This window comes from Halichoerus grypus, chromosome 11 (genome assembly GCF_964656455.1).
Source record: "Halichoerus grypus chromosome 11, mHalGry1.hap1.1, whole genome shotgun sequence".
In the NCBI taxonomy this organism is placed as follows: Eukaryota; Metazoa; Chordata; class Mammalia; order Carnivora; family Phocidae; genus Halichoerus; species Halichoerus grypus.
The window spans coordinates 56,429,219-56,448,611 of NC_135722.1; the positions used below are offsets into that span (position 1 = coordinate 56,429,219).

A 19,393-nucleotide genomic window follows, 5' to 3' on the forward strand; every position below is an offset into this window, starting at 1 on the left:
ACGGTGAAGAAGTGATAGGAATAAAGTGCCTCTGTTAAGTACAAGAATAGGTAAAAATACTAATCCTGATGTGAAAAGCCTTCCCAGGCACCCCCATCAGGATGACTTTCTCTCTCCTTGGCTCTCAACCATATCATGGGCCAGCATCCAACACCAACCACCAAGTATTAAGAATAATTTTGTAACTGCATTCTCTCCACTAGATTATAAGATGCTAAGATGCACATTCTACTGCTCTTTCTGTCAATGAAGGGTCTGCTCTGTTAAAAAACAAAATTCAACCAAGTAAATCTGAAGATCTAATTGGCTTTATTAAGAGTCTAGCAAGTAGAGAGATGTTCTGAAGAGCTGTACAAAATGGGAAGGACACATTCCTGGAATAGGCTGAAACAGTAATTAAGTCTTGGTTTCCTGTCATGGGGGGCAAATGACTCCAATTTGGACTTGTTTTGTTTTGTTTTTTTTAACAGCTGGCCAGTTCTCAAATCTCACACACGGCCAGGATACTTTCCTCACACCTCAGGGGAGCCTCAGCGCTATCTGTGCGGACAGCCTCTTGCACTCCACAGTATACAAATGAACTAAATCAACAAATGCAGCTTACCAGAGAACCCGAGGGCCTGGACTATGGAAATCTACTGAGGAGGACAAAGTAGGGAACTGCACAGGCCTTTCAACCTTGAAACTCTGGAGAGGCCTGTCTCAGCCCACCTGCCCCATAATGAGAGAAGACTTCAACTGCCTCCATGTTGATCTCAAACTTTCTAATTGTTTAAGTTCTTCTTTCCAGTTTATTTCTTAATTCAGGCAAAAGACCCAGAAGGCAAAACATCCTCTGACAGTAACCAAAACTACCCCTCAAGCAATAACAACTGCCCTGAGCCAGCAAGATCCCCCGTGGTTAACTCCAAGACAATGAGCGACTTGACCTTCACTGCCCACCTGCAAGTACCCACTGACCTTTGTCCCACATTTTCCTCATAGAAACTTGTAAGTATTTTCAGCACTTGGGAGACCGTCTTGGAGACACTAGTCCGCTGTCTTCCCGGGTTGGCCTCACTGAAAGGAATTCTTGGCTTGTTTCACCACCGCTCCTTTCTCTGTCTTCGGATTTGGTCAACGACAAGTGGCCAGATGCCCTTGCACGCCAGTACCCTGGCTACACTAATCACCTTCCACCTGCCCAGAACAGAGGAAGTGCTGGTCTGGACAGCACCTTCCTACCATCAGAGCTGTCCCACAAGGGGCAGTGAGTCCCCCACCTCCCGGCCTGCAGAGGTGGCAGAACGGTCTGGCCATGCATGTGGTACAGTGGCTTTGGAGACTTTTCAGTAGAGTCTAGCTTGTGACCCTTAAATAATCTGCCTGCAATTTCATTTATGCTCAGTTGGTCACTGAACTTTTTCTCAGGGATAAATGTGAAACAGTACTTCTCAACTCTAGCTGCACATTAGAATCACCTAAGAGTTCTTAAAAAAAAAATATATATATTGGTACTCAAGGGCCCTACTCGCAGGATTCTGATTTAACTGGTGTAAGCTGAGGCCTGTGCATCATTACTTTTTAATGCTTCCTGAGTAATTCTAAAGTGCAGGTAGGGTAGATAACCACTAGGAAAAAAAAACCTGTAGTACAACTTCACAGCCAACTCAGAATTAGTTCTTTGTAGGTCTTATGATTTATAATAAAGAACTCCTTCAAAAAAAGAAAAAAAAAAAGGAATTCCTACTGGGAAGCCAGAGGGTTTTTTTCCCTCTACTGTCACCATTGGCAAATCTTTAGGGCCTGACTCATTCTTTTCTCTTCCAGGAAGCCTTCCCTGCCTGTTCCTGGCTATCTGTCCTCAGACTCTACTTACTGTCAATGCCTGCATCCCTACTTTTATTCGTAGCCCTTCTGCCTAAATACCTCCTCTAGCCCTTATCCTTTGTTCTTACTCATCCTTTCACACACACCTCGCCATGCACGGGTGTCTCCACAAAGCCCTTCTTTTCCTCAGCGTCCAACCACACTCTCCAAATTAATTCTCTTCATCATGTGTATGTATATTTTAAGTATATTACAGAATTTTTTATGGTAGCTAAAAACTGGAAATAAACCTGTAGGGGAGGAAAATTAATTTTCCCTCTACCCTTCTAAGTTCTTGGCTAAGATCACTCCTATAATAAAAGACAGATAAATAGGAAAAACACAAACACAAGTTTAATAACATGTATACATTCTGTATACATGGGAAATACCCAGGAAAACTGATTAACTCCCTGAAATGGCTCAAGTCATCACCTTAAATACCATTTTCCATTAAAGACAAAAGAAAGGCATTGCGGTGGGAGGGAACCAGTTCTGGTTCAATGAAAAAGCACAATAAACAAGGGTAAGGTTGTTATAAAAAAAAAAAATTTTTTTTTTAAAAGTAATCTGGGGGGACTCAAACTCAGGAAACTGAGATCAAGAGCTGCACGCTCCACCAACTGAGCCAGCCAGGTGCCCCTGTTATGCAAATTTAAGTTGGTGCCTGCCCCATTGTTAAGAGTTTCTAGAGATTTAGTCATCCTTCTCTTCCTGGTACAGAGGGAGACACCCTTACAAATGGTGATCTCCCTTATAAATGTAAATTTACCTCATAAAAGGGCAACTTCTCTGTTTTCTGAGATTCTCCTGTGTCTTCAGCCTCTCGAAAATAATTATCCCCAAATAATCTTTATGCCAAAGAGCCATATCTGGGGTGGCATACTGTGCTCCCCTTCATTCCTGCCTTTGAAACTTCCAAGTGGTTTCACACTCTGGAAGGTGAGTCAGTACAAAGCTCCATTACTTCACTGAACCAGTCAGTGCCTTGTTCTTGAGAATAAGTCCACTCCATTTCAACAGCTGGGTCTTATTTCAGAAGGCAGTGTTGCACGTGGGTTCCCCAAATTAGGCCTATAGTATGTGAGCAATCAGGTATTTAGTAAGAAACCACGGTATTCTGATCCTGTGCACATTTGAATGATGACTGAACTTCGGTTTTATAACTGCATGTCCATTTGTCTTTCACTGATACTGTGCATCCTGAGGGCAGGAATTCTGACACCTCTGCAACCCTAGTGTTTATCATGTGCAACAGAGTAAGCATTGCTAAGTGCATGGATGGATGAGTGGGTGGATGGATGAGGGAGCAGTAGTCTTTTTGCAGACTGTCTAAATTGATTAGTGTCTCTACTACATTTGGCATGTGTCTCTAATATATCTAACTTAGGAAAAAATACTCCCTAGCGCTTGCTTTTTTCAACCCTTAAATTTTGTTCACCAAGCTGCCCCACCCACAGCCCGGAAAGGACTCATTTATTATAGTCTGCTTGTAGCCCTGAAAATACCAAGTCTTCACCTCACGTTACAAAACTAGAAAGGCCCCTGTCCTTCAGTAAACCCGTACTGGGTATCAGGGGCTTTATATACTTCGTCTCCTTTCAACGTCAGTTGTTCCTATTTGTTAGTTGTAGAACCTGAGCTTCAGAGTTTAAAGTACCTTGCTCCAAACCACAATCAGCAGAAGAGATGGGATTCACACCCAGACTCTTTCTCATAAAGACTCATCTCCTCCTCCTCCCCCCACTCTCTGTCCCTCAGGTAGAAATCACAGGGCTGCTGAAGTTACAGTCAGTATGGAAGCCCCATGGGGGCAAACCCTGACAGACCTGGACCTTCACAGTGCTCTGAGGGTCCTGCACGTGTTCCAGGGTTGCATCGACATCCAGGGCCACAACCAACCCAGACGTAAACCGCAAAGGGTTGTCTGACTCGCCTGCTGGCTCAATGATGGTGGCCGAAGCTTTGTGGATCTGTAAGCAAGAAGAAAACACAGTGATTCTAAAGCCAGGTCATCCCTGGGCAACAAAATATGATCCATGCACCCTTCTGTCTCTGGATTAGCAGGGGGACATGTGGGAGCCAATCGGGGAAAGGCCCTCGCCCAGATGCTCAACTGGTCAAAGAAGATCACCAAGGTGAACAGTTCTGACTGTCTGAACAGACTTGGCCTGACCTGCTCTGGAAGGGGAAGGTGCAAGAAGGTACTCTGTCGCAGCATGGTCTGTAGAATTTTGACCACTTCTACAGGTTTGGACGTCATGAGTCGGGGCATAAGGTCAAGAAGTTTGTCCACAAAGCTGTCCTGTAGGTGGGGCAAATCAGTGATAAAACACCTGGAGGAACAAACAGAGGCAACTGACTAGGCATTCATTTACACCGGCTGAACCCCAAACATTTGCCAAACCCTGAGGGAGACGTGACGAACTGAAGGAGCTCACGATTCCCGACTGAGAAAGCCAGGCACCCGGATAATTATGCCCTGGTGATATGATCATCCTAAGAGCCTTGTTTACTGAATACCCGTATGTGCCAGGCATACTCTGTGTTTTACGTGATCTTATTTAGTCCTCCCAGCAATCCTGTGCATTGTTGGAATTATTATTTTCATATTATAGATTCATTAAGTAATTTAACAAATACGTCTTTAAGACTTAGCAAGTGCCAAGTACTATCACACCAGGGATGTAACAGTGAGCAAAAGAGAAGAAAATGCCTATCTTAATGAGGCTTATATTTGTTGATAGGAATACTGAGATTCAGAGAAAATGATGTTGCACTGAGGCTTTAAAAAGTTAAGTAACTCATCCCCCGTGCTGATTCCACAGTAATTCTGCCTTGTAGAAGGAGACAGTCAAAAAATATTTCACTGAGGAGGTGATAGTGCAGGGATGCAGGGGCTGAATGAAGTCCAACTCTAAACAACAGATGAGGAACTCTAAATGACTAAGCTCTAAACGACAGATGAGGAATTTTGGCATACCAGAGTTATCACCTTCCCAAAAGTCTCCTCAACCCAACTGTGCAAAAACACTTTCCACCTTAAAGAACCTAAAACCAAAAGTAAGGCATGAACTTAGTTGAGATTTTTTTTTTTTTAAAGATTTATTTATTTGACAGAGAGAAACACAGCGAGAGAGGGAACACAAGCAGGGGGAGTGGGAGAGGGAGAAGCAGGCTTCCCACAGAGCAGGGAGCCCGATGCGGGGCTCGATCCCAGGACCCTGGAATCATGACCTAAGCCAAAGGCAGACGCTTAACCAACTGAGCCACCCAGGTGTCCCTGAGTTGAGATTTGAAGCCAGGATCTTAAAGGCCGAGCAGAGTGTATCATTTGCTAGAGAGCAGCGCCTATTGGTGAAGTGTGGTATTGCAACTCAGCCCTAGAGGAAGCTCTTATCACCCACCCACATGAAGACTGACTAGTATAGAGTCATATAAACTTCAGGTTTGGTTAAGTTCATGGGGGCAAAGATGAGGGGTGGACGAATGCAATATCAGACTTAACATATGTTAGACTAGGGGCCTGAGTGGCTCAGTCCGTTAAGCATTGGCCTTCGGGTCAGGTCATGGTCTCAGGGTCCTGGGATTGAGCCCTGCACTGGGCTCCCTGCTCAGTGGGGAGCCTACTTCTCCCTCTGCCTGCCGCTCCCCCTGCTTGTGCTCTCTCTCTCTGACAAATAAATAAATAAAATCTTAAAAAAAAAAAAGAAATGTTAAGACTATAAAATCCTATAAATGCCTTCCTCCTAGTATTACATTGCCAGCACACCACGTGTCTGGTCACTAACTCAACTACCACTTCTTCACCAAGCCTTCCACTCATCTACTGCATCTGTTTTAACCAATTTACTCCATACAGAATTCTGAGAAAACAGCTGTACTGCAGAATAAAAGTTATTTATAGAATTATGGCACAATTTTTTGTAGATTATAGAAAAATATGGAAATTTAAGAACAGTGGTGGAAAGAAAAGAAAACAAGTTACAATTTTTCAACAAAAAAGTTTATGTTTTACCATGTAGTCCTTGTCTTTTTAGTGGCCCAGCTGAATGCTGAATCCAAATGATTCCTGATGTTTTCATTATGCTACTGTACGTTTAGTTGAGTTTAAAGAAGTTTATATAGCACTAAAGAAAATACGCAATTAGGGCACAGTGCCACAGAAAACAGGTTGGTTGCACTGGGTTAAGCCAAGGGTTCTGCCTGTGACTGCTCTTGTTGCCCCGTACATGCTATTCTCTGCACAGCCAAGGTTTAACAAGCTAGAAGGTGATGAAATAATTACCTCTGAAAAAAGTCCACTTCCTGTAAAAACTTTTCACACATCCCAAATAAGGGGTCAACTCTGTAGAAAAAGAGAAAAACAATACACATATTTTGCTTATGTAATCTTCCAACTGAGGAATGAGGACCAAATTCCCAGAAACCTGAGTCTACATGAAAGGAGAATGAGTATAGTACACTATCAAAATTATCTCTAAAAGAAAGAGCAGACTCCTAATGGACCCAGGGGAAAATATCTGCCAGGATCCCAAGGCCTGATTCAGACACTGCAGTGACTGTTGGGCTCAACGAATGCTCAAAGTCAAGGGCTATCCTAGGCCACACCTGGCATCAGACTGACCGAGGACACAGGACAGAAGCACCACTTGCGGGCAGTGCAGCCTCATGCAGCCTCATGCTACTCCTCTGCGGGAGTCTTCCCAGCCCTCCACTCAGCAGTCCACAGAGCCGGGTGGGAGCTCTGATCTTGCCCAGGATGGACAGCTCGGGGGCAAGGACAGGACATCCCACATCAGGTGAGTCTGGAGACTATCCTGGCTTAGAAGCCTCATGCTGCACAGGGGCTAACATCTCTGGAAACAAATCCATAGGGATACCTTCCAGGGTCCCCACAAGGGATATGCCTAGTTATAAGAATCACTGCACTCGATGGAGCCAAAAGCTATGGTGTCTGCATCAGGCAATCACAGTTCACTGATAGTTCCTTCTGGTCTACGTGCAATTTTCTGTGATCATTTTTACTATGGCAGTGTTACCTAGAAATACAGCTGATGCTACCAGGTTTCTAGGGAACAGACCTAGAAAGTTAACTGAAGGTCAGATTCTCATGATGAAAGGGAAAAGATTTTGTTACTACTTTGCCCACAGACACAGACTATGTTCTTTCTTCACTAATTGGCTCTTTTTATTTCTTGTAATTTCTGAATGAAACTTTCCATTTATTTTCATTAATATATTATTCATTAGAGGAGTAAAGTGCCAGTAAAGAAAAACAGACAAATACTCTCTCCTTATATAAAAACATGGAAGAAAATGGTGTTAAGTTTCTTTTTTTTAAAAAGATTTATTTATTTGAGAAAGAGCGCGTGTGCATGAACAGGGAAGCAAGGGGAGGGGCAGAGGAAGAGAGAATCCTGACGCAGACTCCCCACTGAGTGCAGAGCCAACACAGGGCTCTATCCCATGACCCATGAGATCATAACCTGAGCCAAAACCAAGAGTCGGCTGCTTAACCAACTGAGCCACCCAGGGGCCCCATTGGTGTTAAGGTTCTTAATAACCTAGTTAAGTCTTTCTACTAAAATGTAAGCTCCATGAAAATAGGGATTTTGTATTAATCATTTTGATACATGATATACTTCCTGACACAAGCAGCTATTAAAATAAATATCTGTTGGGGCGCCTGGGTGGCTCAGTCGTTAAGCGTCTACCTTCGGCTCAAGTCATGACCCCAAGATCCCGGGATCAAGCCCCACACTGGGCTCCCTGCTCAGCGGGAAGCCTGCTTCTCCCTCTCCCACTCCCCCTGCTTGTGTTCCCTCTCTCGCTGTGTCTCTGTCAAATAAATAAATATAATCTTAAAAAAATATATATCTGTTGAATGAACAAGTAAATGAGAAATGACAAATGGAAACTTACTCTATAAGCAGCATGCACTTGAATTATTTTCCTAAAAAGCAGGTAGCACTTGAAACTTTCTTAACTCTGATAAACAATCAGAAATGGAACTGAAATTTGATAGTGAGGTCCACCCGTGGAAGATCTCCAGGAGTGAGAGGGCTGGACCGGAGACCTCCAGTGAAGCAGGGGCTGAAAGGAAGGTAATTCAGCCAAGCAGTGTCAATGTAGGGCCTGCTTATCAAGAGTTATCTTGGAGAGCTTCCAGACAGTAAAATACAGATTGGGGAACCCTCTCTAAACCCTAAAACAGAGCAGGAAGCCTCACTCACCTGCATGCTAGGTGAAGTAGGCTTTACCACTAAGAATGCCCACTTTTTTCTTGGTGTGAGGAAAGAAAGCAGGGGAAAACTGAAGTCCACTGGGGAATCAAACACTGACCTAGAGTCGACTTTTGTTTATAAATATGCAAAGACAATGGGAAATTTTTAGATGTTAAAGAGATAATCAGGGCTATAAAGGAAACCAAGCAGACCTCAGTGAGATAAAGTCAAGGCACGAAAGCACAGAAAACTTATTAAAAATTCTAATAACTAATGTCACTGAGATTAAAGAGGAGATCTGAAAGGACACTACACTGATAAAGCAAGAAACTTATTAAAGGGGCACACGGAAGAAAGCACACTCGGAAATAAACAGTAATAATGAAGTCAACTCAACAGTAAAGTAATACTACAATGAAAAGTGATGAAAACTGAAGTAGAGCTTAAAAGAGCATATTGAGGAATTTACGCAGAATACAGAGTAGAAAAACTAAGAAACTGAAATTATGAGAAAAAAGAGGAGAGACAGGGAAAACAGATCCAGAAGACACAACATCCAGTATGACAGACTGGAGGGGATGGAAGTAGTAGTGAGGAGAAAAATATCCTAGCCAAAAGCAGAGTTTATACTTCAGAGTCCCACTGAAGGTCAGTGAGAACACTGGAGAAAAAAAAAAAAAAAAAGCCCCACATACCTACACATATCCCGGTAGAATTTCTGAATTCTAAAAAGAAAAAAAAAATTTACAGCTCTGAACCAAGAAAAATAAGCTCCCTACAAAGGAAAGAGAACCAGACAGACATCAGACATCCTAAATGTAACACTAAATACTAAGCAGCAACACAGCAATATTGACAGAATTCTGAAAGAATTCCAATTATGTATAAGAGCAAAAGAAAGGCAGTTTCAGACATGCAGGGTCTCTTACATACTTATTCAGAAAAACAATTACTAGATTGCTAGAATGTGTTCCAGTCAAATAGTAAATTAGAACAAGGAATGTCAATCGCTTCTCGGCCTTTTGGCTAAGATCAAGTGTAGAACAAGGAATGTCAAAAAGCAACTGCAGTACAAAAAAAAAAAAAAAGTGGTGAGCAATTTGGAACTAATTTTGAAAAAATACTTATAAAGATTAATGCATACTTTAAGAACAGAGTCTTAAAATAAGAGATACATTAAAAAAACATAATAAGCTGATGGGTGCCTGGGTGGCTGAGTTGTTAAGCGTCTGCCTTCGGCTTAGGTCATGATCCCAGGGTCCTGGGATCGAGCCCCACATCGGGCTCCCTGCTCAGCGGGAAGCCTGCTTCTCCCTCTCCCACTCCCCCTGCTTGTGTTCCCTCTCTTGCTGTATCTCTCTGTCAAATAAATAAAATCTTTAAAAAAATAATAATAATAAGCTGAAACTAAATTCCAAATTATTTAACAGCTACGAGACAATCAAATAAAAACACACTAAAACTTTCATCTTGATTTGAGGTGAACTTGATAGCGGTAATCATAAAGTCTATTTAACTTTTTACGCTGATAAATATAAGTTGAATACGTTTATTAAAAATATAAGTAAAGGGCGCCTGGGTGGCTCAGTTGGTTAAGCGACTGCCTTCGGCTAAGGTCATGATCCCGGAGTCCCGGGATCGAGTCCCGCATCGGGCTCCCTGCTCAGCAGGGAGTCTGCTTCTCCCTCTGACCCTCCCCCCTCTCATGTGCTCTCTCTCATTCTCTCTCTCTCAAATAAATAAATAAAATCTTTAAAAAAAAAAATATATATATATATATATAAGTAAAAATACTATTTATACATAAACTAATGTGAGCTAACATTTATCAAGTGTTTACTCTGAATGAGTCAGGCAGTATTTTAAGAGCTTTATGTTTAATAATTTGATAAACCTTACAATAACCCTGTGAGGGTGAAGTAGATACTATTATTATCCCAATTTAACTTAGGGGGAACAAACTGAGGCACAGAAGTCTTAAGTAACTTATCCAAGGTCACTAAGTTTGCAAATGGTGGGAGTCAAGATCTGAGTCTAAGCAACAAGGAACCCTCTTAACTGCTATGTTCTGCCTCTCACTTGAAAAGGTTAGACTTTCAAACCCTTGGAAAAAACAAAGAAAACAACCAATCTAGCAAAAGTCAAGAAAGAAAGAAAAAAAAGGCAGGAATGCATACAAATGGGAAGTATAGAGCACAAGTAAAGAACAAATATATTAGTCTTTGTATGATGACGTGGAAAAATGGAATATCATTGGATGAAATGAAAAGAGGCAGAACACAAAGTATATTATGATTCCATTTATATTAATACACACATTTATAATATATATATATTTATCTGCCTTGGGAAGAGTATATTAACAGTTGTTTCAGAAGGGGTAGATTGTCAGGGAACCTTCACTTAATCTGCAATATTTAAATTTTTTACAATAATCATACATAAACTGAAGGAGATATATATATGTGTATGTATATATATATATATATTTTTTTTTTTTAATAAAAAAGTCAAAAAAAGTATAGATGCAAAAAGGACGCTGGGTGGCTCAGTCGGTTAAGTGTCTGCTTTCAGCTCAGGTCATGACCTCAGGGACCTGGGATCGAGCCCCATATCTGGCTCCCTGCTCAGCGGGGAGCCTGCTTCTCCCTCTCCCTCTGACCCTCCCCTCCCAGCTTGTGTCCTCTCTCTTTCTCTTTCTCTCTGTCGCAAATAAATAAAATCTTAAAAAAAAAAAAAACTAGATTCCAACACAAGCACCTTTCTTTGCTCAGCTGTGACTGGCAAACAGTAGGGATTAAACATCTGTTAAATGAATAATGAGATGCTATCTCTAAGATTAAATCACCACCTGATTTTATCAGGTCACTATCAAGGTAAGTAAAGAAATAAAATAACATTCAGAATGTTCTTTCTGACCTGGTATTTTTCAGCGCGTACTTAAACACTCCTATTTGTTTCTCTATGCCACTTTTAGACCAACACAACCGCTAGACTGAGCATCAGCTGCATCTTCCACCTGGGAACGAGCTATTGCATTGTATCAAATCTACGATACCATCATTCTTAAGATGCACCTTTATTTTATGAAACACCAAGAAACAAAAAAACCCGCTTTCAAAGTATGGCACACCATCAAAATACCTAATTTCAGAGAAGTTAAAATTTTAAATGTGCATTTTAGAATCAATTAAATATGGAAATTCTATTAGAAAGTCTGATAGTGAGCTCTATGTACCATGTACCATGTTAAGTGCTTCTACATGTATCATCCCATTTATTCTTCATGAAAACCCCATGAGACAGATGCTGTCATCATTCTCTTTTTACAGACAAGGAAACAAGGCACAGAGAGGCTAAAAAAATAGCATCCATAATCAAACAACTAGTAAGTGGAGAGGTCCGGGTTTGAACAAGGTAGTCTCACTGCACAGTACATTCTCTTCTTTTGTCTTTACTGCCTGGGAGAGCTTACAAGTGCCTTCAGAAGAGAAAATATGGTTCTTGGCACTAAATTCTTAAAGAAATCTATCAAGGACCATAAAGAATATCCTTGTTGCCTATTGACCTATGTTGTGCTGTAGGTAGTGGAGAGCCACTGGATCTTTCCAGAGATCCAATCTGACCCAAAGATAGAACCTGGCATATCTGAAAAAATGAAGAGTTTTTATACTGTTTAGGAAATTTTTCCTAAATATCTTTTCACTTCCCATTAAACTTGGTGAGATCTCTGAGTATATCTGGAAGAGTCTTTGAAAGGACTATGCCACCCCTTTTGGCCAGCCACACATCTTACCCTCGAGTGGTCCGTGCTGTTACTATGAGTTGCAAGGCTTTGGCCTGCAGCCTCATGTGATGTATAATCACCACCTGTTTATTCTCCACACCACTGTACATGAACTCCATTTTGTAGGTCTCTTCCATGATCTATAAGGAAAGGTAATTAACGATCAGTAAAAATATCATAATGGTCTTGATAGCAGCACAGAATTCTAGGTGAAATTCTGACCTGAGTTTTTTTAATGCCCGTGCTTTAACACTGAACTGAGATTAGGATAATTTGAGAGAAATTAGTATGTGTTGAGAGAAATTAATACAGTATGTCTTATGAAAAGAGAGTAAGTTGTTTTGTCAGTTAAAAGAAAAAAAAAGACTTTCATCCGGTAATAAAGTCATCTTAGTTGATGATGTGAAGATCTGAATAGTTCAATCACTGATAAAATCCTAAAGTACTGCTTACTGCCCTACACCAAAACTACTGTGCTGTGGGAACAAATGAATAAACACGGTGTACGGAAACCCAATCCTAGGAAAAGTCCTCAAGAATTTAGCATCAGCCATGTGTTAATCATCCAGACAGACTGTTCCATGGGCCCGGTCTGTTGATGGGAATTTGGGGAAGAGAAGAAGTGCAGAAAACAATGTCTATGACAGCTCAAGCCCAGTGCATTAAGCTCTTGCTCTATTCTATCCAAATCAGCTACTCCCATCCAAATGATGCTTCTTTTCCCATTCTGTGCTTCCCTTCCTTTGAGGGCTTTGGGGTCAGAGAAAGGACTCCAGGCTCTCCCACAACTGCCAGAAAGACAAGTTACCTAATTACATAGTGCCTCAGTTTCCCTATCTGTAAATAGGGAAGAAGTAGCCCCAAAGTCATAAAACTTAAAGGATAAAATGGTGCATGGAAAGCACTTAGCACAGTATCTGGCACCCAGCAATGGTAATTCCTTTCCCCTTTTTCCTCCAGACTCCTGCTCCCTGGTCCCATCCCTCCCATTCCGGGGCTCTAGTCATTAGGTTCTACTCCCCTACAAAAAGCCACACAGCAGGTCTGAGAGGAAGTCTAGATCAGAGGAGAGATCAAGCAGAGTAGTGGGAAGAAAACACAGTGGGTACCAGAGGATCTGGGCTCAATTCCCTAACTCTACTACCTATAGCTCTATAAATTTAACTTTGCTGAGCCTCAACTACTTCATCTATAAAATGGACTTAATGTTTATTCTTACCTAATGGGATTACTGTGAGTGTTAATTAAAACAGACCTGAAATCATTTAGTGAACCGTAACATAACAATCATTAGCTTGCTACTGGGTCATAATCACTGGGTCATATATAGACCCACTATCTGGAAGACAGGACCAGAAGAGTTCACCAAATGCCAATACCTAAGAATGAAGGGTAACTGCTCAAAGCTAGAAAGAAACTCAAGGCAAATATAATTAAATGCTACTTAATGAAATGAGGAGTACATAAGGACCTTTCAACGTTCAAAAGATGGTACAGGCTAAAAATATACACAATTTCAAAATGAGTTCAGCTACATTTTCAGATGAAAGATTCATGACAGTATTTACTGGATTGTAATATATCTGAAATACAAACTGTAATATTTTACAACACTAAAGCATCTTAGAAATCATCCAGTTAAATTGCCATATTTTACAGAGAAGGAAAAATCCAGGGAGGTTAAGCAACCTTAATATCACCCAACAAATCAGAGGCCGACCCAGGACTAGAACCCAGGTCCTCTGACTCCAAAGCCAGTGCTGTGTTCCCTAATTATGCTGCTTCTCATATCACTAACATCTGTCACTGGCTGGTACTGAGGAGGGCACAGCAGAGGCGTGGAGCCATCTGGAAGCCTCTGGCTCCAACTTAGACAAGACAATTCTTGGACAGAGATCCATCTGAGAAGAAGGTCCCAATATGCTTACCTGTTTTGCTGCTGCGGAGGCCAAATCACTCTGCTTCAAATACAAAGGGGCAGCCACATTCCATAGCTTTTCTTGCAAGGCCTTTACAGACAAATCAGGAGAGAACAGAACACAGAGGTCACCAAGACTGGCATATCATTTGAAGCTTCTGTGTTTGTTTTGCTCTGGAAATCTCCTGGATCAGGACTTCCTCTCAATCTTATTCTTTTAAGCTAGTAAGCCCTGCCTATTACAGAGAAAGAGGAAACCAAAGGCTTGAACTCCTCCCCATTCAATCCAATTCCTGGTCCAAAGGCCTTATATCCAGATCAGACCAGTGCTTGCAAGCAGAGGGCAGAAGCCACGCAGGTCTCACTATAATGTGCAAGCAAGCCAGCCTCCACCGCTCTCGGCCCTTCTTGTTCCCAGAGCCACTAGACTACTCTGGCCGCCTAGACCCTTCCTCCTTGACTGTGGTTCTTTTATTCTGCTCACTATCCTTTGAAGAACCCCATCACCTTACTGACATACCTACACTAGAAATCAAGAAGCTTTCCTAGATTCCTCCCTCTCCCTCAATCTCTATGTTCAAAAGTATCACGAGAAGCCAAAATTTTACCTCCTATCTCTCCTCTCAGCCATATGGCCCCATCTCTCATTTCTCTCTAAACCTCTGCCATAGTCCCTTATTTTCACAGTCCTTCTTAATTATAGACATAACCTAATGGTTTTACAGAAAACATAGACTAACAATGTCCAATAGAAATGTAACATACACCATATATATAATTTTACAAATCTAGTAGACACATTTTTAAAAGTAAAAAGAAACAGGTGAAATTAATTTTTGACAATATAGGTTACTTAACCCAGTATATGTAAGATATAATTTCACTATAAAATCAGTATTCCAGAAGTTAATAGTTAACATTGTTTTTTCATACTAAGTCCCAGAAATTGCTGTGTATTTTGCATTTATAGCACATCTCAATGTGAACTAACATTTCAAGTACTCAGTAGTCACATATGCCTGGGTGACTATCCAGTTGGACAGTAGCAGGTCTAAACTATAAATATAGAAATTTTTAAAGCACACAAATCATGCTACCCTTAACAGAGTTATTCTTTTTGAAAACTCACTTCCAACCATTTCTCATAGATATGCTTTTTATATAGTTGTAGTCTAAAAGCAGAATTGTATATGCTTTTTTTTGTACATAACATTACACTGGGGGCACCTGGGCGGTTCAGTTGGTTAAGCATCTGCCTTCGGCTCAGGTCATGATCCCAGGGTCCTGGGATCGAACTCCACATCAGGCTCCCTGATCAGCAGGGAGCCTGCTTCTCCCTCTCCCTCCTGCTCTCCCCCTGCTTGTGCCCCGCCCCCCCATCAAATAAATAAATAAAATCTGAAAGAAAGAACGAAAGAAAGAAAGAAAGAGAAATTCAGAAAGACCAACACTGACGTGGCACGCACTATGTATCAGACACTAGGCAAAGGGCTCTCACATACCTTGCTTGTTACCAACCCTTACCTACTTAGAATTATTATCAGCCCTGTTTCATAGAAGCTTGGAAAGGCCAAAAAACTCTGCAAAGGGGCACGGAGGAGCTTTTTGGGATAATGAAAATGTTCTATATCTTGACTGTGGTGTTGGTTACACAGGTGTATACATTTTTTTTTTTTTATTTTTTTTTTTTTTAAAGATTTTTATTTATTTATTTGACAGAGAGAGACACAGTGAGAGAGGGAACACAAGCAAGGGGGAGTGGGAGAGGGAGAAGCAGGCTTCCCGCGGAGCAGAGAGCCCGATATGGGACTCGATCCCAGGACCCCGGGACCATGACCCGAGCCGAAGGCAGTTGCTTAACAACTGAGCCACCCAGGCGCCCCACAGGTGTATACATTTGAAAAAAAAAACTATCTAGCCAACAAGAGCTGTTTAAATCCCAACCCATTTCAGTGTACACACCCACTTCCACGTATATACACATACCTGCAAAGCCCTAAGCTTACACATCTTACAATGAGAAATAATTTCTAATGACTCCATTTATTCTGACTTTGGTCAAATATCATAATCACTAACAACACTTTGAACTAAAGCCTGGATAAAGACTTATCAAGTGAGAAGCCTGGATAAAGACTTATCAAGTGAGAAGGGGCTCTCCAAAACCTAAGCCTAAATTTAGAGCAGAACTCTGCTGCAGAAGCTGAAAGCTACTGAACTAATTTAACACGTTTTCAACTCAGCAAACTAAAACAGCTTCTTGGCTACCAATTTTGTGTGTGTATATATACAACCTGACTACCTAATACAAAATGTCAGCACGGTGGCCATTTTAAGAGCAGTGAAATCAACCTTTGCCTTGTAAGACTTGGGCAAAGTGAAATTGGCATTTTAAGAAAATAATATAAAAGTTTTATATGCTAATCAAATTATTAAAAAAAATGAAAAATCCTTAGGATTCTAATGAAAATGATTATCCAATCTGCTCTAATTATACAAGGATAAAAGAATTCTCCCAAATTAAAAAAACTGAAATTCCCACATGAGTTAACAATTCTCTAATTAGAGACTAATATAATTACACTGCAGAGTACATAATTTCTTCACTGCTAAGCGGCTGTATAAGACTACATTTTTCCACTTCTGGCCTCAAGAACTGCTGAGTCCATTAAAGTGCTTTCATATGCACTTTACGCACATAATAATCACAATCACAAACATAACGGATCCAAACCAACCTTGATGAGAAGAAGTTGACACCGAAGATAGGTAGCAGAGAAGTCAGCGACTCCTGCTAGTTCAGACTGAAGTTCTCCAAGTCTTTGCAGATCCCTGCAGTAAAGAAAACCCCAAGCCAACAATAGTTAGGGATAATAACAGCCATATAAAGATCACGTCAAAAGCATTTTACCATTTTAGGGGCACCTGCGCGGCTCAGGTCATGATCCCAGGGTCTTGGGATCGAGCCCCATGTCCCTCCCCCTGCTTGTGCTCTCTATCTCAAATAAATAAATAAAATCTTTAAAAAAAAGCATTTTACCATTTTATAACTAGTAAATTGGTCATAAATTTTTAAATGACAGCACCCAACGCTGGAGTGGTTATAATGAAACTGGTTCACTCATGCTTTGATAGCAGTTAAGCTGATAAAATTAAGTAAAGTAAAACTGCACTGTTCTAAAAGTCATACATATGGTCAAATATCTTGATCAGTAGCTTTATGCTGAGAAGTAATTCTAAAAGAAATATCCAACAGAAATGAAATGCTTTATGCTCCACAATATTCCACAATTATAGTGGAATATTCTACAGATGAAAATATGAAACGGTAATAAGGTATATGACCTTAACTACAGAAAAACTATGTGTAGGAGAAAAATACAGCAAAGTCGTTTTCTGGATAGAGGTATGAGGGTGCTTTTTTAGTGCCTTCTCCCAACTGTGCTTTATTTTCCAAGTGTTTTAACATAACAGATGAGTATCTTTTGTATCATCAGGAAAAAAAATTTTTTAAGATACTGTAGTAGGCTTTGTTGGCTCCCTACCCAGTTAGCCATTCTTTATGTCTTCCTCACTAACTGAACCCTGATTTTGTTCAAGGAAGGTATCCTTAAACCCATTCCCAGGTAGAGTCTGACTGAACTAAGCCAATTAGTATATGTCATCTCCTTGGTTATGTGACCCAATAAGTTGGCCTTCTCAGGCCTAATTCAAGGATTTATATTCCATGCTTGGAGCAGGTCTGATAGTGGTCTGTCTCCATCTCTATCACACCCTAGACTGAACAAGAGCACTTACGGTCCTAATTGCCACTGGCAGCCGTACTAGAACTCTAAAAGAAAAAAGCCTTGGGATAAAGCAAATGCTGAGGACAAGAAAAATCCAAAGAGACAGAGAATTGGGTCTTTAATCATATAAATGAACTACCTGACCATACCATACTTAGAACTGCCTCAGATTTCTATTCATATGAGAAAATAAAAAGCCACTGTAAGCTAGTCTGAGATGAGGTTTCCCGGATACCTGAAGCCAGAAGCATCCTAGCTGGATACTGGTATAGACCAAGTGATTGCAAAAACATAAAACCCAGCTGCCTGAAGGCAAGAAAATAGAAAGTGGCACACACGGATCAAATAGTTGTGTGGGGGCCGGAATTACTGATTTAAAATTTTTAATTTTTTGAATAGATAATATATACCTAGCTACAGAAGTAAACCAATAAGGTAACAGAATTCAAAAGATACTACAGGATATGCAACTAAATTAGTTCACTTTCCTATCCCAGGGTGCCACTAACCAGTACACCCTTCCCAGAGGCAACCACCATTACCAGTTTCTTTTCTTTCTTTCTTCTGGGGATACACGACACATCTACAAAAAAACCCCGTTGTTTTTCTTTCTTCTTTTTTGGGGAGAGGTGTGTGTGTGTGTGTGTGTGTGTGTGTGTGTGACCTAATAATCCATCTCAGAAAGCATTCGTGGAAAGCTATCTTGCTTTTTAATGGCAACATCAAATTTTCATATGGAAATGATAGCTGTGGAAAATCTGATGATTTGGGTCGCAAGGGAAGCGGAGCTGCAGGGTTGGCATAACATAAGAAGTTTCAAAATAGCATAACATATAAAGTTTTCACAATAGTTTTGTATGCAAAACTGTCCATTTGACTAAGCTCCTCCTTCTAATCTCATGCAACTTTCTAATAGCTAACGCTGCGTCCTACAGACCTTGGTGTCAGGAAGGAGATGAAGGGACACAAAATGAATTATTCCCAAAGTGACTGAAGAAATTGGGGCCTGCAGCTTATATATCATCTCTTGTGAGTTCTGGTGGCTTGAAAGGTTCCTGGAAAGCCTACTCATGTGTTGGAATCCAGCACAATGAAAGGCAAGACCATGTCCTAGCGAGCCACACCTGTGAAACACTGCACAGGTAGCCAGCTGGTCTCTCTCTTTCACATCTCTGATGTCTCCCTTGCAAAGATAGCCCGAATCACTCTATTTCTGAACCGTTTCCTCTCCAGGAAGACTCTGCCTTCTGTTTCAATGACAGACAACACTGACCGGCTGACTATACGTTAGCCGGCAGCCACCAGGTAGTAACCTATTCTACAGCCCTGCACTGAAGCAATTGTTCTCACTGCACAGAACAAGATGTAAGCCAACCAGCCATGGGAAATCTGAACTACTGTATGAGCAAAAAAAGAAACTTGCTAGTCCTGGACAAAATGCTGTTATCCTACTGTTTCCTCTCTGTACCTCTTTATGCCCACAATCCTCAGGAAGCCTAAGTTTAAACATCCCTCCAGAAACTATGAACTCTTTAATGAGAAAGTACAAAGATCACCTTCTGTGTGCACTATACTAGGTGTGCTAGGTGTTTCCTTACTTGAGCCCACTTAATCCTGACAATGTGAATTGCAATTAATTATATTTCACTGAGAATGAAAGGGCAGATCAGAGTTTAAGTGGTTTGCCCAAGGTCACAGGATTAATAAGTGGCAAAAATAGGCCTTGAACTCAGGTCTGGCTGAACTCCAAAAGTTTAAAAAAAAAAAAAAAACCAAAAAACCATCATATTATATTTCATTTATTTATTTGGTATTAAAACTCTTT

General features: G+C 40.9%; 1 protein-coding gene across 2 annotated transcripts in view; it reads right to left on the reverse strand.

Moving 5' to 3' along the window:
• Positions 1–19,393, reverse strand: part of INTS4 (integrator complex subunit 4) — a 117,244-nt gene that overhangs the window by 10,443 nt on the left and 87,408 nt on the right. The window contains exons 16-21 of one of the 2 annotated variants that reach the window (XM_036113402.2): positions 16,519–16,612; positions 13,791–13,871; positions 11,872–12,002; positions 6,137–6,196; positions 4,025–4,184; positions 3,678–3,821 (exon numbers count right to left, since the gene is read on the reverse strand). In XM_036113402.2, the coding sequence (XP_035969295.1) occupies positions 3,678–3,821; positions 4,025–4,184; positions 6,137–6,196; positions 11,872–12,002; positions 13,791–13,871; positions 16,519–16,612 (670 nt within the window). The remainder of the gene's footprint in view (positions 1–3,677; positions 3,822–4,024; positions 4,185–6,136; positions 6,197–11,871; positions 12,003–13,790; positions 13,872–16,518; positions 16,613–19,393) is intronic. The other variant, XM_036113411.2, reaches the window with a different exon arrangement.